Here is a 19305-nt window from a genome sequence, read left to right as displayed (position 1 = left end):
CTGTGGTCAGAATAATGTACACTGCCGGGGTGGGAACATAAACTGGTGGGAAGTGTTTGAAAGGCTGTTTGGTATGGACCAACAGTCTCCATCAGGATCTTTATTGTAAGGGTGTAATAAAAGATGCTCAGCTGCTAAAAAAAAAAAAAAAAAAAAAAATCAGGACGTTAAGGAGCTGGGGATGTAGCTTAGTGGTAGAGCACTTGCTAGCATGTGCAAGGCCCTGGGCTCAATCCCCAACACAGCCAAAAAATTAAAAAATCAGGGAATTATTGATATATTAGTACCCTGTAATCCTCAGACTCACTTTACATTTATCAAGTATTCCTGTAAGGTCTTTTATAGCCAGAGGATCCTGGGAATTCCATTGTGCTCCTCCAAGTACTCTACCACTCTATCAAGTAGGCAAGTTCTCTACCACTTGTGTTTGTCTGCAACTTGTGTTTGTCTGGTGTTTCCTCACGATTAGCTGGTGATTATATCTTTGGTGGAAGTATCCTAGAGGTGATGTATTATTTTTCTTTCTTTCTTTCTTTCTTTCTTTTTTTTTTTTTTTTGGTACTGGGGATTGAACTCAAGCACTGAGCCACATCTCCAGTCCTAGTTTTGTATTTTATTTAGAGACAGGGACTCACTCAGTTGCTTGTGCCTCGCTTTTGCTGAGGCTGGCTTTGAACTTGAGATCCTCCTGCCTCAGTCTCCCATGCTGCTGGGATCACAGGCGTGCACTACTGTGCCACTGAAGTGATATATTCTTATGAGAACCCTGGCTGGTACCAATGGGTTGATGACCTCACTTATCTCTTCTGTTTCATTTTCAGGTGGAGTCTAGGCAAGACTTACAATATTGTGCTGGGATCTGGACAGGTCGTGCTGGGAATGGACATGGGTCTTAGAGAGATGTGCGTGGGGGAGAAACGGACGGTGGTCATTCCACCCCACCTGGGCTATGGGGAGGCTGGTGTGGGTAAGTGATCATATTCAGGGGTGTCAGGGCATTTTTACCATCTGAATTTTGTGAAGTATTTAGCTTCTTTTCTGGATATAAACGTTTGTGAACTCGGTGAGCCATGTTAATGCCCCCGCACTCATGAGAAAGAATGGGTTTCATTGAAATATACCAAAAGTCTTCTGCATGCTGTAGGAGATGTTCCTGGAGGAGGATGCCGTTGATTTTTCTGGGGTCAAGCCTTGTGCCTCCTTCTAGAACTGTTCCTGGGAGAGGTGGAATGCTGTGGGCTTTTCACTACTTCTGAGCCAAGAAAATATCCTTTTAGCAAAGAGCTTTCAAGTGTCTGAAAAACTGGTTTTATCATATCCTTACAGTGGTTATGTTTTACTTTGTGTTTTTTAGACAGAATGTGTTCTCCATCTGAGGGATTCAGAACATGTTATTTTTAATTTTTTTTAGAGTACTGGGGATGGAACCAGGGGCCTGGTACATGCCAGGCTCTATTACTGAACTACATCTATAGCCCTCAGAACAATTTTTGGTACTAGGGATTGAACCCAGGGGTGCTTAACCACTGAATTACATTCCCAGCCCTTTTTATTTTTTTTGTAACAGGGCCTCATTAAGTTGCTGAGGCTGGCCTTGAACTTATGATCCTCTTGCCTCAGACTCCAAAGTTGCTGGGATTACAGGCATGTGCCACCATACCTGGCAAGAACACTTCTTTACAGTGTTTTCATGCTGTTGATATCTGGAGTAGGAAAGTGGTAGCTTATAAAAGTGATTGGCACTTGAAGTTTGTCATGACACACAACTAAACTGGTCAGGGTCACTCCAGATGAATTTTGGCTGACTAAATAAAGACATAGACACAGAAAGTACCCTTTCTTTGGGTTCAGTGACTGTTCCTCAGCCATAGCTCCCACAAAGGGGGGCAAGGCAGGCAAGAAAGAGGAGGAGCACTCCTGGAACCCGGGTTTTATTGGGGAGAAGCCACTCAAATGAGGCAAGGGTAGGGTTACAAGAAACAAGTGGGTGTAATCCAACCCCATTGGGTGATGCCCACTCCTGGAGTTGCACCTCTCTTGTCTGAGTGGAGGTAGGGTCCAAACGCATTGCAGTGGGTGCAATACCTGTTCAGTACCTCCTCACTCAGGACTTAAAGGTTTGTACCTAGCTCCTGTCCAGAGTAGCTCCTGACAGAGGTTGATTTTCTTTTCTTCAAACTTTAATAATTGTAAAAATACTATCTGTTCCTTCCACCAATCCCAGAAGAAACCCTCTAAAAAAATATGCTGTATATCCATTTTTTTCTGATATATAAGTACTTATAATATACTATATTTATACTGTACTATAATCTAGATAATATATAATATTGGGGCTGAAAGTGTAGCTTAGTGGTAGGCACCAGCCTCTGGATTCAATCCCCAGCACCAAAAATAAAAAAAGGAAATAATGAAAGAATTTAAAGGTATGTCATATTAAGCCAGGCATAGTGGCACACATCTGTAATCCTAGCTAATTAGGAGCCAGAGGCAGGAGAATCACAAGTTTAAGACTAGCCTCACCAGCCATTAGGAAGTCAAACAACAACAAGTGCTGGCGAGGATGTGGGGAAAAGGGTACACTTGTTCATTGTTGGTGGGACTGCAAATTGGTGCAGCCAATTTGGAAAGCAGTATTCAGATTTCTTGGAAAGCTGGGAATGGAACCACCATTTGACCCAGCTATTCCCCTTCTCGGTCTATTCCCTAAAGACCTAAAAAGAGCATGCTACAGGGACACTGCTACACCGATGTTCATAGCAGCACAATTCACAATAGCAAGACTGTGGAACCAACCTAGATGCCCTTCAATAGATGAATGGATAAAAAAAAAAATGTGGCATTTATACACAATGGAGTATTACTCTGCATTAAAAAATGACAAAATCATAGAATTTGGAGGGAAATGGATGGTATTAGAGCAGATTATGCTAAGTGAAGCCAGCCAATCCCTAAAAAAACAAATGCCAAATGTCTTCTTTGATATAAGGAGAGTAACTAAGAACAGAGTAGGGACGAAGAGCATGAGAAGAAGATTAACATTAAACAGGGATGAGAGGTGGGAGGGAAAGCGAGAGAGAAGGGAAATTGCATGGAAATGGAAGGAGACCCTCAGGGTTATACAAAATTACATACAAGAGGAAGTGAGGGGAAAGGGAAAAATAATACAAGGGGGAGAAATGAATTACAGTAGAGGGGGTAGAGAGAGAAGAGGGGAGGGGAGGGGAGGGGGGATAGTAGAGGATAGGAAAGGCAGCAGAATACAACAGACACTAGTATGGCAATATGCAAATCAATGGAAGAGTAACTGATGTGATTCTGCAATCTGTATACGGGGTAAAAATGGGAGTTCATAACCCACTTGAATCAAAGTGTGAAATATGATATGTCAAGAACTATGTAATGTTTTGAACAACCAACAATAATAAAAAAAAAAAAAAAGACTAGCCTTACCAACTTAGTGAGACCCTATCTTAAAATAAAAAAAAAAAAAAAAGGCTGGAGATGTGGCGCAGAGATAGAGTGAGTGCCCTTAGGTTCAATCCCCGGTGCTGCAAAATAAATTTATAATTAAAACTTATAGTATATAATATAATAATTTTGAACAATATATAGTACATTTATATATCCTTATGGGTCCATACTATATGTACTGATCTTAAATCAGTTATTCTTAACATTCTGCTATTAGCTTTATTCAAGAGTTCTACGATTGTAGTCTGTGCTTTGAGGTGTTTTTCAAAGCTACACACTAAGAAATATATTTTATCTCCCAATCTTTATTACACATAAACATATAATTTTCTTTCTTTTTTTAATTTTTATTGTTTTTGGTGCTGAGGATCGAACCCAGGGCCTTGTGCATACAAGGCAAGCACTCTACCCACTGATCTATATCCCCAGCCCTGACATATAGTTTATACATTGAGAATTAAATATAAAATTGAAACTTGATAGCTGGGATTACAAGTGTATGCCACCCTTTAAACTCTTTCTTTCTTTACTTATATTTGCTGCTGGGAATTGAACCCAGGGACTCATGTAATCTGTCCTTTCTATGTGTGATGTTTGTGAATCTAGTTTATTTTACTCCTTTATTTGTTTTAAAAGCTACCCTGCCTACACCGATTTCATGACTCAAGGGGTCACTGTGGACAGTAGGAAACTAGTAGCCTCTGCCACACTTCCTTGCTTGCCTAAGAAGTACCTGCCCTTGGAGGCCCAGGGAGGGGAGTGTGACTGGGTGAGCTTGACGGCTGCTCTGTGGGTTCACACTGTGTCCTGCCTCTGTTGTAGATGGGGAAGTGCCCGGCAGTGCTGTCTTGGTGTTCGACATTGAGCTGCTGGAGCTTGTGGCCGGCCTGCCTGAGGGGTACATGTTCATATGGAACAGCGAAGTGTCCCCCAACCTCTTTGAAGAAATTGACAAGGATGGCAACGGAGAAGTCCTCCTAGAAGAGGTAACTGACCTTTGCAGGAATGTGGGACAGAAGTTGCTCAGAGAGCCTTATGGGATGCAGGGGCCCGTTTTGAAGGTGAGGCCTTCCCAAGGTGAGGAGGCTGCACTGGATTTCTCATGTTGATGGAAATCGGCACACATGTGTATCCAGGGCCTTTACACATGTTCTCTGAATGAAACTCCGCTGAAGAAATTGAGCAAGCCCTTGATGCTAGAGTACACATATCTGGATTCGGTTCTCAGTTATTGGATGCCCACTGCAGGTCTGCATGGTGTGAAGTGATTTTACATTCTCTGGTCAAGGGCAGTAGTTAAGCCCATTCCTGAACCCTCACAACAGCCATACAATCATTCCCCCCCCCCCAGTACCAGGGACTGAAGGGGGGGGCATTAACTACTGAATCATCTCTTTTTATATTGTATTTGAGATAGGTCTTGCTAAGTTTCTCACTAAGTTGCTGAGAGCTGGTTTTGAACTTGGGATCCTCCTGCCTTAGCCTCCAAATATAGCCTCTCTGGGATTACAGGCATGTGCCACCACACCCTGCTTCATGTAATCATATGTTTCAGAAGAAGAAACTGTGCAGAGAAAGTAAATGACTTGCCCAGCGTCACACAGCTACTCAGTGTTTTGAGCCAGTACAACATGCTCCTCCATGGAGCTGGGCAATAGTTGTATTGCCATAATCCTGGGGAATGCTAGCTCCAGGCCTGTACTGTATCTGCTTATTCAAGCACATGTTCCAGCTTTTCCCCTTTCTCTCCTATATGGCATTTCCCTGGCTCCTGGGTCGTTCCCATTAGCGTACAAACATGCCATTATTTTCCATCCTCTTGATATGTCTTTCCATTTCTTTCATTTCTTTTCTCCCTTTACAACCGTAACCTCAAAAGAGTTGTTTGCACTTCCTGCCTTCAATTCCTTTCCTTCAAATCTTTGTTTGTTTGCATTACTAGGGATTGAACCCAGGAGTGTTTTACCACTGAGCTACATCCCTGGTCTCCCCTCCTTTTTTTTTTTTTTTTAAATTCTTGCTGTGTTTCTGAGGGTTTCACTAAATTGCTGAGGCTGGTCTAGAACTTGGCAATCCTCGTGGCTCGGTGTCCCTAGCCTCTGGGATTACAGGTGTGTGTTACCATGCCCACCTCTCATTCATTCACTCATTCATTTATTTTTAGTTTATTGAGATGGAGTTGCACTATGTTGCTCAGGCTGGCCTCAAACTCTTATTTAAATTAATTAATTAATTAATTTTTAAAAAGTTGTAGATGGACATTATACCTTTATTTTATTTATTTTTATGTGGATCAAACCCAGTGCCTCACATGTGCTAGGCAAGTGCTCTACCACTGACCACAACCACGGCCCCTTCTATTTTGAGACAGGGTCTCACTGAGTTACCCAGACTGACCTCACACTTGCAACCTTCCTGTCCCAGCCTCTTGAGTCGCTGGGATTGTAGGTGTGTGTCATCATGCCGAGCTCTATTCTTTCTTAAACCTACTTCTGTCGGGCTTGTATCCCTCTGCGCCACTGAGCCTGGCCTTGCCCTGATGCCCAATACCTTCCATACTGCAGAATCCCAGTCACCTCTCACCCTCTTCCTTCTAAACACCTGTGCCCAGAAGGATGCTTTTCTTGTTGTTCCTTCCATCTCCCTGGCAGCTTCTTCTCAGGCCTCTTCTCCCCAGGTCTCCATGCCCACAGTACCTCCAGCTGGGTCCTGGACTTTGTTCTCACCTCTGTCTTTGGATCACTCCCTTGGTGTCACGGGGTCCAGGGGCTTTGCCATCCATTTCCTGATGCCTTCTGAATTTGCTCCTGCTCAGGCTTCTTCCTCCATGTTGCACTTGTGTATCCAGCTTCCTACTTGAAATCTTCATTTATTGAACCCTTGAAACCCTCTCTACCTCTTGCAGTCCGTGGCACCTGTGTCCCTCCATTTGCTCAGGTAAGAACACTAGGTAATCTTGGAATCTACTTTTGATCACAGGCCATGAAGAATCTACCAGAAAATGCTGCTAGCTCTGCCTTGAGGACATACAGAGACTGACTCTCTCACCACTTCCCTTTCATAGCATCTTAGCCTGTACCATCATCTACCCTCCCAGGATCATGGCAACAGCCTCTTAACGATGCTCCTGCTCTCACCCCTACAGCAGCCTGAGTGGCCACTCCCAAGAACACTGTAGTCATGGCTGCTGCTTCTCAGAACCTACAGAGCCCCCATCTCCAAGGCTGTAAGGGACCTGTGGAGGCCCTCATCTGCTCACTGGCACCTCCCTGCCACTCCCCTCCCTCTGTTCACTTGGCCCAGCCACATGCCTCCTTTGCTGTTCTGTGAATACACCTGGGGCTTTGCCCTCACTGTCCTCTGCTCAGAAGATGCAGATAAATAATAATTCGGTTCATTCTCTCACTTCCTTCAAGCCTTTGCCCAAGTCTTCCCTGAAGACTGAGGTTTTACCCTGACTACCAGACTGAATACTTTAACCCACTCTCCCTTCCCATCCTTGGCTAGATTTCACTTTTTTTTTTTTTTTTCTGGAGCATTCCACTTTGTAACTTAATGTGTAATTTACTGATTATGTTCATGATTAATTATCAGTCCCCCCCCCCACTAGAAAACAAGCATAACAAAGGCAAGATGTTTGTTGATTTGTGTGTTGATATAGCCCAAGGGTCTAGTACAATGCTTGGTACGTGGTAGATGCTCAGTAAGTTATTACTGTGTGAATGCATGCATGGTATGTGTGCATACAGCCAGTGTTCTTACAGGGTTGGGAGACAGCTTCAAGTGGCCACTTAAGTGGGGAGAAGGACTGCCCTGGTGACTGCTTTATGTTGGCTATCTGGACCCAAGGGGCTCTTGTAGTCATTTAGCCCAGGGGTTTTCACCTGCACCAGGAGAAAAACAAAACCTGATCATTTAGTCCCCCAGAAGCTCTCATCAGTTTCCAAGTTCAGACCCCAGTCCCAGCCCCACCACCCTCAGGTGCTGTATTTCAGACTCTGCATTCTTGGCTCCCTTATCTCATGTCATCCTGTCCCTTTCTCTTCAGTTCTCAGAGTACATTCATGCCCAGGTGGCAACTGGCAAAGGGAAGCTCGCTCCTGGTTTTGATGCTGAAATGATCGTGAAGAATATGTTCACCAATCAGGACCGGAATGGAGATGGGAAGGTCGTGGCTGAGGAGTTTAAACTTAAAGACCAGGAGACCAAACACGACGAACTCTAAACCTGACATGAGCCAGCTGGTGCCAGGAAGTGTGTGACACCAAGCCACCTGTTGTGGCAGAACCTGCGGTGAGGGTGTGAGGGTCTCTAGGAAGGTCTATCATTAGCAAGTAGTAGGTGGGTGACACAGTACCTGGTACATACATCAGGGTGGGTTGATACACACGTGAGAATTTGGGGTGGACTTTCAGTGAGGGAAGACATAATGGGTATAGAAGGCCTTGGCATGATATTTATCGAAGCATTGGAAGGGCTGTACTGCCAACTGTGATTTGTGAGCCTTCTAGGAAATTTTGTAATTAAAGGCAAATAATATGTAGAAGTTATAAACACCTTGGAGGGAATAGGAGAAGTGGTGTCCAGGTGTCTACCTAAAGAGATTAAAATTTTTTTTTTTAACTTGCTGGTGTCTTAAAAATGTTTTGTACATGGGCAGGAGAGGCAAAGGACATCATGCCCCAGCAGGATTCCCAGACAGCAACCCGGGGCTGTTCTCAGAGGTCTGCCTTTCCCTCCAAAAAATCCCCCAATTGTTTTTTCAGTTCATCACCTTCTACCTGCATTGGTCCTCCAACTAGTAGGTAACTTTTAGGTTTTTTTTAAAAAAAGCCTCCAGGACAAAAATAAAAAGCAGAGGACCAAATGAAGGTTGTCTCAGAGCATGCAGAGAATTTGGTTCTGCATCTGCTGTGTAGGATTACCTGGTGGCCAGCTCTTGATATCCAGTAAAGCACTCCCCCACCTCCAGCGCTGTTGCTTAGATAGATGCACATAGGGCTAGTGGCCGGGCCTCACTGGCCAGTCACCCCAATTTCACTGTGACTGAGGTTCAAGTGTCATCCTGGCAGATGAGCATAAATAAGGTGACATTTTTCTGCTGCTCATTTGTGTCCCGGAGAGGGTAGTCCTATGCTTCTGCCATAGGAAAGCAGTGACAATGTACCTGTCAGCCTTTTCCCCGCATCATGCAGTAACCTATCCACATTGCTGCCTAATATCGTCTCTTCCCAGGTTGGTATTGGCACTTACCCTGAAGTAATCGATGATTTTCCTTTTGAAACTGCTTTATTTTACTAATTTAAACTGTTTTGTACTGATATAGTCCTGAGATAGTTCATGAAAATGCTATACACTCGTTCAATGGAATAAATACTGTTTTTAAAAAGGAAATGTTACTGTTTACTCTTTGCAGAAGTAATTTCTGGGAAGTTGCCATGGCCTTCCTGGCTGCAGCGGCTTTGGGCACTAGTGTTCCTAAGCCCTCTTTCACTTAGTCACAGTTGCTCAGCTTTTCATTTAACAGTATTCCTTAAAATTCATTAGATAGGTTAATAATCTTGCTTCTTGCCAAAAGCAGTCAGTGGTGCAGCCTATAATCCCAGATACATGGGAGGCTGAGGCAGGAGAATCACAAGTTTGAGGGCAAATTTTGACAAACTTGAAAAGTAAAATTTTAAAAAAAGGAAAGAGGGAGGGTATCAGGGGCAGAGTGCTTGCCTAGTAGGCACGAGGCTGTGGGTTTGGTTCCCAGTACTGGGGGTGGGGGAGGTAGAGAATAAGTGTTAGGTTTTGTTTTAATTTAATGCAGACCTGTAAGGATAATGAAGGATAGATCAAATGCATTCCAAAGAGCAATTCAGTTTAGCAAGAAGCAAGAATTTTTTTTTTTTTTTTTGTACTGGGGATTGAACCCAGAAGTACCCTACCACCGGGCTACATCCCCAGTCCTTTTTTAAAAAATTCTCTTTGGTACTGGACCACTTGACCACTGAGCCACATTCCCAGCCCTGTTTTATATTTTATTTAGAGACAGGTCTCACTGAGTTGCTTAGCGCCTTGCTTTTGCTGAGGCTGCCTTTGAACTCTTGATCATCCAGCCTCAGCTTCTCAAGCCGCTGGGATTACAAGAGTGTGCCACCATGCCTGGCTCCCCAGTTCTTTTTATATTTTGAGAGAGGGTCTCCAAAATTGCCCATGCTGGCCTCTACTTTGCTATCCTCCCTCAGTAGTGGGGATGTGCCACTGTGCCTAGCTTTCTACATGGTTTTCTGTACATTGTGCTCACAATCTGTTCTGGAGACAGATTGATTGAATCAGAAGTAACTTTCCTGAGGAAGATGAGTGGGCCTTCCAACTTGAGGCAGAGGGGGCAGTCAGTCTGGGCTTGATCAGATGAGTGCTGCCTGCTAACTTCCATTATTCCTGAGGCTAAAGAGAGCATTGAATTGCCTGTGGCCATCTCAGCCACTATTGCCTGGAAGGGCAAGCTGCCTAGCTGGCCCCTTTATGGTGCTGTGGCAACACTTGCCTATGTTTGCGAATGGATTAGAGTTATAGCTCTTCCAGAAAGGCTACAAGTGCTAAAGGGCCACACAGAATGGAAACTCCATGTGACACCCCCCCCGCCCTACACACACACACACAGTTTTGGGGTGGTACTGACACTGAGCTACATCCCCAGCCCTTGCTATTTTTGAGTCAAGGCTTATTAAATTGCCCAGGCTGGCCTTAGAGGCATTAACTACTGTGCCCATCTTAGTTTGGATCTTTTTTTATTTAAAGAGAGAGTGAGAGAGGAGAGAGAGAGAGAGAATTTTTTAAATATTTTTTAATATTTATTTTTTAGTTCTCGGCAGACACAACATCTTGGTATGTGGTGCTGAGGATCGAACCTGGGCCGCACGCATGCCAGGCGAGCGCGCTACCGCTTGAGCCACATCCCCAGCCCCTTAGTTTGGATCTTAAGTGTCCCCCAAAGGTCCAGGTTGAAGGTTTTGGTCTCTAGCCCTTAGTACTATTGAGAGGTGAAGGAAATTTTAAGATGTGGGGACTAATGAGAGGTCTTCAGGTCATTGGGGGCATGCCCTTGAAGATGTTTATAGGATTTTTTTGGTTTGGTCTTGGTCCTTTTTTTCTTTTCCTTCCTAGCTATAAAGTGAATGGTTTTGCTGTTACATGCTCCCACCATGATGTCCTGCAGGGCCAACTGGTATTTAATTCAGCCTCTAAAACTGAACCAAAATAAACCTTTCACTGGGTATGGTGGCATATGCTTGTAATCCCAGCAACTTGGGAGGCCAAGGCAGGAGGATCAAAAGTTCGGGACAGCCTCAGTAATTCAGCAAGGCTTAAGCAACTTGTGAGACCCTTTTCAAAATAGAAAATAAAAAGGGTGGGCTGGGGTTGTGGCTCAGTGGTACAGCACTCGCCTAGCATGCGTGAGGCAATGGGTTTGATTCTCAGCATAGCATATAAGTAAATAAATGAAATAAAGGCCCATCAACAACTATGAATTTTTGTTAAACATTTATTCATTCATTTATTTATTTTTATGTGGTGTTGAGGATCGAACCCAGGGCCTCACACATGCTAGGTGAGCGTTCTACCCCTGAGCCACAACACCAGCCCTTTTCAATTTTTTTTTTTTTTTTTTTTTTTTGGTGGTGCTAGGGATTGAACTCAGGGCCTTATGCATACAAGGTAAGCACTCTACCAACTGAGCTATATCCCCAGCCCATAACTAAGAAAAATTTTAAAAAATAAATAAAAATAAAAAGGACTAAGGATGTGGCTTAGTGGTAAAGCACTGCTGAGTTCAATCTGTTGTATACTCCCCCACCAAAAAAAGTCTGGATCAAATGTATCACAATGTCAAGTCTAAAACCTGTGAAAGGCAATTATGGAAGTCTAAGGATTTAGAACAGGAAGCCAGGCTATAGAGAAATGGTGGGTCCTAACTTTGCAGTACTCAGTTTTAGCTCTACTTTGAGACCCAGCTACACTATAGTTGTTACTGAAAGCCTTAAAGTACTGCCTTTTCTTGATGAGTTCAATAAGAGAAAATAATTTATGCAGGCCTCATTGAAAATATCCAATCTAAACAGCCACTATGACAAAAGCATTAGGATTCACATATTACAAAATGAAAGAAAGGAAAAAACAAGACAGGTATTCAATAAATATTTGCTGAATAAATTAATAAAAATAGTCTTGTCAGTAGAATTAAAAAGGCTTTTCATTTCATATTTATTATCAGTGCTTCATTTGAATATTTTGTGATGATTAGTGACACATGGCCACCAACAGTCTTTTCAAATATTAAGTGCCACTCTTTTTTGGTAAATATTGGTCTTCTCACACAAAATATAACAATTTCAGGAGATGGTGATACCATTAGCATAATCCACCCAAATTATATAAATGGCAATACTTAAAATCATGCACATTATTTCACCATTTCGTAAAACTTTTTAAAAACATCTATAAACATTTCTGGTGTAAAAAGACTCTTCAAAAACTGCATGATAACATTAAGCTACAAAATTCACTTTGGAAAAGTAGGGGGTAGTTTTTCTAATTTTGGCTTCAACATTTTTTTTAGGGGTTAAAAAAAATATGATGAGGAGTGTATTGAAAGAGGTGGGGGAAAGGAGCTTCCAGGAGTGGACTCAACATGTCTGAAAATATTTTAGTTATGTAAAGAGAAAACTTCAAGAACAAGAATATATTTATAAATAAAGAGTCTTTCAGCTAGATGGAAAGATGAGTAAATCTTGTATCATTTGCACCCATGGGAGACGTTTTCTTGAAAAATGCTTGTTTATAGAATCTTCTGTAAAATAGAGTTGGCGACCTCCAGTGATTCTTCTTTTACCAAAACAATATCATAAGAGTCCATGTATTTTTCTAAAAGTTCATCTACCTAATCAACAGAAGAACAAAAATAAAATCAACATTCTGGGAGAAGCAGCCAATAAATAATTTTTATACTATATGTTTACACACACACATTTCTTTTCTTTTTCTTTTTTTGATAGTGCTGGAGAATGGAACCCAGGGCATTATATATGCTAGACAAGTATTTTGCCATTAAGCTACATCCCCAGACTTTCAAATAATTTCAATATTAATCTCATTGTTATATTAGCCTTTTAGACAGAATGAAATGAATTCCATTCAATTTCATAAGACTTTAGAAATGAAAATACAGCACATTCCTGTAAAACCAGCAGCTTGGGAGACTGAGGTAGGAGGATCACAAGTTCAAAGCAGCCTCAGCAAAATAGAGGTGATAAGCCATTCACTGAGATCCTGTCTCTAAATAAAATACAAAATAGGGCTGGGGATATAACTCAGTGGTTGAGTGCCCCCGAGTTCAATTCCCAGTACCCACCCCCCAAAAGAAAACAGACTGAAATGTTTTAAGAAAGGAGCTTTTCCACATGGTAGTTCTCCCCACCCAAAATTTATCTCCAGAATAGTCATTCTCAACTGGGGTGATTCTGTTCAAAGAATTTCTGGCAATGTTTGGAGACATTTTTGATTTTCATGACCAGGCAGTGCCACCCAGCATCTAATGCCATTTTTGGAACATATAGCTTCCATGGCTGAGGGTAGAGCCCTTCATAGAATGTACGGCCTCTAATTCCCCACCTTACACACTGCATGTTTCTGTGCTTATCAACTTCTTTAATTATTCCCAAAGAAAAAGGCATAAAATCTCAAGAGCCTTTGGCAACAAATAGCTATAAAGTTTCATCCCAACTTTTTCTTGAAAGAAAAGTAAAAGACCTGAATACTTACTTTATCATTTAGATAACCAATCTTAAGAATGTGTTCAACATTGGCTACCCCATCTGCCATTTTTAAATCTCCTTCGGAGTCTCCCAGCAGAATTATGTTGCTGTTGTCTTTGAGTTGACTGAAATAGTCTGTATTCTTCAAGGCACCATCATGTTTGTTAAATACATGAATTAGTTCTCCTTTAAATCCTTTGAGGATACCCTATTAAACACAGAAATGATTTGGAAAAAAATTGGTTTTACAAATTCTATTTGTTAGGTTTTCACATTTTGTAGTTTTTAATAGATGTCACATTATTTCATCATATTTTAAAGTTTATCTCTGACACTAGAAGACTCACAGCACTCGAGTACATGCCAATCATGACAGGTTGGAAGGGCCCTAGGAAGTATCTTCTAGTGACCATTTTAAATGAGTTGAGAATTCAACTTCTTTTCATTTTTAAGTATTTTACAACATACTGTCTTGCTTGGGAAAATTCATTCAATCTTAAATTCCCTTCTTATTTTCCACCTATGAATGCTAAAGAGTCTTCAGAGTTGCTGTATTCAAATAAGAGAAGTTTTGCAAATTTTAATATTAGTTTAAAACTTGTGAGCAAAAATTTACGAAGGGTATATTATTTCTAAAATATGACACTGGAAAAGATCATGAGTCCTATACCGGGCCTATTAACTTGGGTCTAATTTAATGAATATATATCAAATTATAATAAATTTTCATGATTAAAATATTTTCAGATTTTTAAAGTAAATCTGAGAATGATTTACTGTTCTTACATTTTCATCAAAATCCATGAAGTTGGACACTACTTTGATATTTGGATGATAAACCCCAGCTTGACGGAGAACTTCCTCTAGTACATCACCAATACCAGCCGAAAATATGAACACAGGTATGTTGTATTGTTGGAGCTTATCAAAGAAATCCTCATATCCTTCCCTGCAAGATGGAGGTACAAAATGATTAATAAAGAACAAAATACATCTCCTTTTCATTTAGAAGCTTAAAAACAAAATACTTCATCTAAATTCTATGACTCATGTATATTCTCATTTCAAAATACTGCCCAAGAGGACAGTTGGTAATATCTATACCACTACGAGTACTTTTTCAAGCAACTACTTTCCTTTAAATCTATTCTTTTTTTCTTTTTTTTTTTTTTTGGAGAGGCACTTTACCAATGGGCCACATCACCAGCTCTTTTTAAAAAAAAATTTTTTGAGACAGGATCTCACTAAATTCCTCAAGTCCTCACCAAGTTGCTGAGCTGGCCTTATAATTCTCCTGCCTCAGCCTCTCAAATTGCTGGTTTTACCAGCTTGTGCTGCCAAGCCTGGCTCTTTTAATCAATTCTACTAGTTCAAAATAGGCAGAGACATGCAGTGTGTACAGTGGGGGACTGGGGGGCATACATTCTACAAAGGGCTCTACCACTGAGCTACACCCTCAGCCATGGAAGCTGTATGTTCTAAAAAATGGCACTAGATGCTGGGTGGCACTGCCTGGTCAGCGATAATAGCAGTTGTCTAGTATGCACAAGGTGCTGGGTTCAATTCCCAGCACCAAAAAGAATAAAAAGGAGCAGCATTGTATTTGTCTTACTAATTGAAAATTGTAAAAGGTGGTAAAAGATATGGAAAATCAGCTTAAAGCTAGACATAGTGGTATGTGTTTTTAATCCCTGGGATTCAGGAGGTGGGGGCAGGAGGATTGCAAGTTCAGTGTCAGCATGGGCAATGCAGTGAGAACCTATCTCAGAATAACAAATTTTAAAAGGGTGCTCACTATGGCAGCACATATACTAAAAGTGGAGCAATACAAAGAAGATTAGCATAACCCCTGTGCAAGGATGACATGCAAATTCATGACGCATTCCATACCTTTTATCAAAAGGGAAAGAAGAGGGATGAGAAAGGGAAGGAAATGTAGAATAAATTTTAACAAAATCACATTATGTGTATATATAAATATACCATGGGGAATTTCACCTTTATGTTTAAGTAGAAAGAACCAATCAAGGGGCTGGGGTTGTGACTCAGTGGTAGAGCGCTTGCCTAGCATGTATGAGGCACTGGGTTCGGTTCTCAGCACCACATATAAAGAGCCAACCAAAAATAAATAAATGAGCAAAAGAAAAATCAACAGAGTAGAGGAAGGAGAATGACTGTTCTAATAGTTCAAACAGACTCATATTGAATATAGATATAAGCCTACCATTCACAATTTATACCATTAAAAAGCACTGGGTTCAATCCTCAGTACCACATTAAAAAAAATAAATAAAAATAAAATAAAGGTATTGTGTTCACCTACAACCAAAAAAAGTTTAAAAGGAAAAAAGAATACATGGTATGATTTCATTTAGGAGAAATAGAATAAGCAAATCTTTTGAAACACAACAAATATTAGGGGTTTAATCTGGACAAAAATATTAGTACTTAAATGTGATTTATTACCCACACCAAAATTTAACTTGTCATTCTAGATTTCTTATCATACACTATCCATTTTGGACAAGTAGTATATTTAGGGTATTTTTCCATGGAGTAGTGTCATATCTTATTTTAATAAAAATACGCAATTGAAAATAAAAATACTTCAATTCTGCAGACAATAACAAACATTCAGAAACTTACTTGAGCATAACGTCAGATTCTTCCACAATCTCTTTAATTTTAGCTTTTGGTATACCTTGTTCAACAATCAAACTATGAGACTTACTATACCTGGAGTTGTGACAAAAGAAACAAAAGTATACATTAAAACAATTATTTTTATTACAAAGCATGCTTCAGTATAAGAAAAGTTCTTTTGGCCACATATTTGGATTTCAATCTGAGATATAAAAATTCACCATTAATGAATTATATCCTAGTGTGCCTCAAAATGTGATGTGTATATTTGTTGCACATTTTCCAGATCTCTAGAACTCAGAACTTAAATATGTTAATAAGATAATGAAAGAAAAGGGCTGTCTTTCCTCAGTCTACAGATAAGATCTCAGTCTAGATTTCTCTATTTTTAATTGTAGATGGACCTTTATTTATTTATTTTTATGTGATGCTGAGGTTGAACTCAGTGTCTCACACATGCTAGGCAAATGCTCTACCACTGAGCTACAGCCCCAACCCCAAACCAGATTTCTCTTGATCCTCAGTGGTTTGAGTCCTGATGCTCCAGTCCCAAGGGAAAGGCAATAGCTGGGTCACCAGTGAGCCTGCAGCACTCACGGGTACTCACGATGAGTTTATCTGTCAACCCCAAACCTTTTCTCAATAGATTAATGGAAAGCCAATGATAGTGAATATAAGTAGGGAATGGATAAGGGCTACCTGGTATCTGTAGATGACTACATGAATGTGCAAATACAGAACAATACATAGATGGAGCATTGTCTGGACATCTGGATGAAGTGTTCATAAAGTTTAATATGTCCTTCATATCTAGGGAAATAACTGCACCTTTCACAGGGGATTTTTAAAATATATATTTCTAGACAATAAAGATTCATTTTTGCTTTTTGTTTTGCAGAACTGGAGATTGACCCGGGGGTGCTCTACCACTGAGCTATATCCCAACCTCTACCTGCCTGCTTTGTTCTTAATTTGAGACAGGGTTTCACTAAGTTATCCAGACTGTCCTCAAACTTATGATCTTCCTGCCTCAGCCTCTCAAGTAGCTGGGACTGTAGGCATGTCATTGCTCCCTACTTGTTTTTGTTTAAAAAAAAAAAAAAACCAACAAACAAAACCAAATAAACAAACAAAAAACACCTCATCCAAACCTAGGATGGCATAGTCATTTGTGTGACTGTGTGATCGGTAAAAGCAAAGTCACTTTTCTCATCTCTTGTAGTTTAAATTTTCAAGAAATGTCAAAAAGTATTGAAGAAGCTACCTAGTGAGCAAGGAAAAAAACTATGGAAAGTATATACAACCTCACCTATTTTTTATATGAATGTAATAACACCTAAACACAGCATCTCAGTGTAACCAGGCTTTAGAATCTAACTCTCACCTTTACAACTGTCCAAACAGCCCACTCACTAACAAAGAACCTAACTTTTCACTGGAGATCTAAATAATTGCCTACATTATTCCTAAATGACACTCCTCTCTGCCTATATCAGCTTCCATTAGACGGTGTACTCATTCTCTAAGGGAACCTTATTCCATTGCCACTGCCAAATAATTCTACTTGCTAGATGTCCTTTCTTTTTATTTTTGGTACTGGGGATTTAGCTCAGGGAGCTTCAGCACTGGGCTACAACCTCAGCCCTTTTTATTTCGAGCCAGGTTACAGGTTGTTTTAGGGTCTTGCTAAGTTGCTGGGGCTGGCCTTGAAATTGTGATCCTGATGTCTCAGTCTCCTGAGTTGCTGGGATTACAGACAGGCATATACCACTGTGCCCAGAAGGATGGTCCTTTCTTCTATAATGCAGAAATCTAATTCTAATTCTGCTTCTACATGCAGGTAAAGTCTATTTTCAAGGTTCAATACCACTGGGTGTGGTGGCACACTCCTGTAATCCCAGTGGCTTGGGAAGCTGAGATAGGAAGATCATGAGTTCAAAGCCAGCCTCAGCAAAAGCGAGGCACTAAGCAACTCAGTGAGACCAGACTCTAAATAAAAGTAGGGCTGGGGATGTGGCTCAGTGGTGGAATGCCCCTGAGTTCAATCCCTAGTACAAAAAAAAAAAAAAAAAAAAAAAAAAAAAAATTCAGTACCACAAATACAGGTATACATACAGGTGACGTGTGCAAGGCACCCTTTTAGGTAATGGGATAATGAAGACAAATATTCCTGATCTCAGGATTTTAAGAAGTAGAAAGTGCCTTGATTTGAGAAAGAACTTTCTTTTTGGTGCACCAGGGATTGAACCCAGGGGGATCTTAACCACTGAGCCATATCACTAGCACTTTTTATATTTTTATTTAGAGACAGGGTCTCACTAAGTTGCTGAAGCTCACTTTGAACTGGCGATCTTCCTGCCTCAGCCTCCCAAGCCACTGAGATTACAGGTGTGCCCAACTGTGCTTGGCGAGAAGGAACTTTCTTAAAGGTTCTGGTCTTGCTAACATGCCCAGGTTGGCCTCAAACCTGTAACCCTATTGCCTAAGCCTCCTGAGTCCCTTATTACAGTTGTATACCACTGCACTTGGCGTGTCCATATACTGTAAGGAAAAAAAATTCTTGGTTTTGAGTGCAGAATTTTAAATTTAGTTCTACTGAACTTAAAAAGCAAACCCTAGAGTGATTAGAAAATAAAAATTTATTTTATGTTTAATTCAATTCACTGCTTTAACATGATTGAAGAATGTACTTGTACACAGTATAGACAGGGCAGAAAAAAACCATCAGTTTTAACTGTAACACTGCTTTGTTAGGCTTTCAGGTTCCCACCATTCCATACACACTTACCATTCTACCATATAAGGGTACTTTTCTTCCACGGTAAGACCAGGATTAACTTCTATAGCATAATACTGTTCCTTTAGTTGCAATAACTAGAAAATAAAATAACTTAATCATCATAACCACAGTGTTTTGTCACTAATCCATTTTGTTTTACTGAAAGCAAGACAACATGAACAAGTGTCTGTAAACTGCTTTACAATAAAAGATGAAACTGGGCTGACACTTAATAGAAGCTAATTTTGTAGATATAATTAAACACATCTGCAAAAAGGTACCTCTTTTATAAAATACTTTTATGCCAGCAATTCGGCAAACCAACTACTAACTAATCAGAGTAGCATTACAAAACAAGTTCTCATATTCACAAATTTAAGTCATCTTATTTTATTAAGATATACAGAGGAAAAAAAAAGATATACAGAGATAGATACTCAAAGTACTGAAGAAATTTCTTTACTACTTTAAGGGAGGAAAAACTATGAACAAATAGAAGTATTTTTAATTTTCCAATTAATAGAGGAATAGTAGAATATTTTAGTAATCATTTAGAAGTTTTAAATCTAAGTTTTAAATCTTTGCTTTTTTCTCATACAGGGGCTCTAC

General features: G+C 40.4%; 2 protein-coding genes across 4 annotated transcripts in view; one reads left to right on the top strand and one right to left on the bottom strand.

The window, feature by feature from the left end:
- Positions 1-8084, top strand: part of FKBP9 (FKBP prolyl isomerase 9) — a 48891-nt gene extending 40807 nt beyond the window's left edge. The window contains exons 8-10 of the mRNA XM_081284054.1: positions 822-967; positions 4297-4460; positions 7523-8084. Of these exons, the coding sequence (XP_081140180.1) occupies positions 822-967; positions 4297-4460; positions 7523-7699 (487 nt within the window). The 3' untranslated portion in view covers positions 7700-8084. The remainder of the gene's footprint in view (positions 1-821; positions 968-4296; positions 4461-7522) is intronic.
- Positions 8085-11695: 3611 nt separating this feature from the next.
- NT5C3A (5'-nucleotidase, cytosolic IIIA) overlaps positions 11696-19305 on the bottom strand; it is a 49058-nt gene continuing 41448 nt past the window's right edge. For all 3 annotated transcript variants that reach the window (XM_081287906.1, XM_081287908.1, XM_081287907.1), the window contains 5 exons: positions 18706-18791; positions 15921-16010; positions 14061-14223; positions 13282-13482; positions 11696-12400 (listed from right to left, as the gene is read on the bottom strand). In XM_081287906.1, coding sequence (XP_081144032.1) covers positions 12299-12400; positions 13282-13482; positions 14061-14223; positions 15921-16010; positions 18706-18791 — 642 coding nt within the window. In that variant the 3' untranslated portion in view covers positions 11696-12298. The remainder of the gene's footprint in view (positions 12401-13281; positions 13483-14060; positions 14224-15920; positions 16011-18705; positions 18792-19305) is intronic.

This window comes from Spermophilus citellus (assembly GCF_964194105.1).
Source record: "Spermophilus citellus genome assembly, chromosome: 3".
NCBI lineage: Eukaryota > Metazoa > Chordata > Mammalia > Rodentia > Sciuridae > Spermophilus > Spermophilus citellus.
The sequence above is the reverse complement of the archived record's forward strand: the minus strand, read 5'-3'. Positions and strand labels throughout refer to the sequence as shown.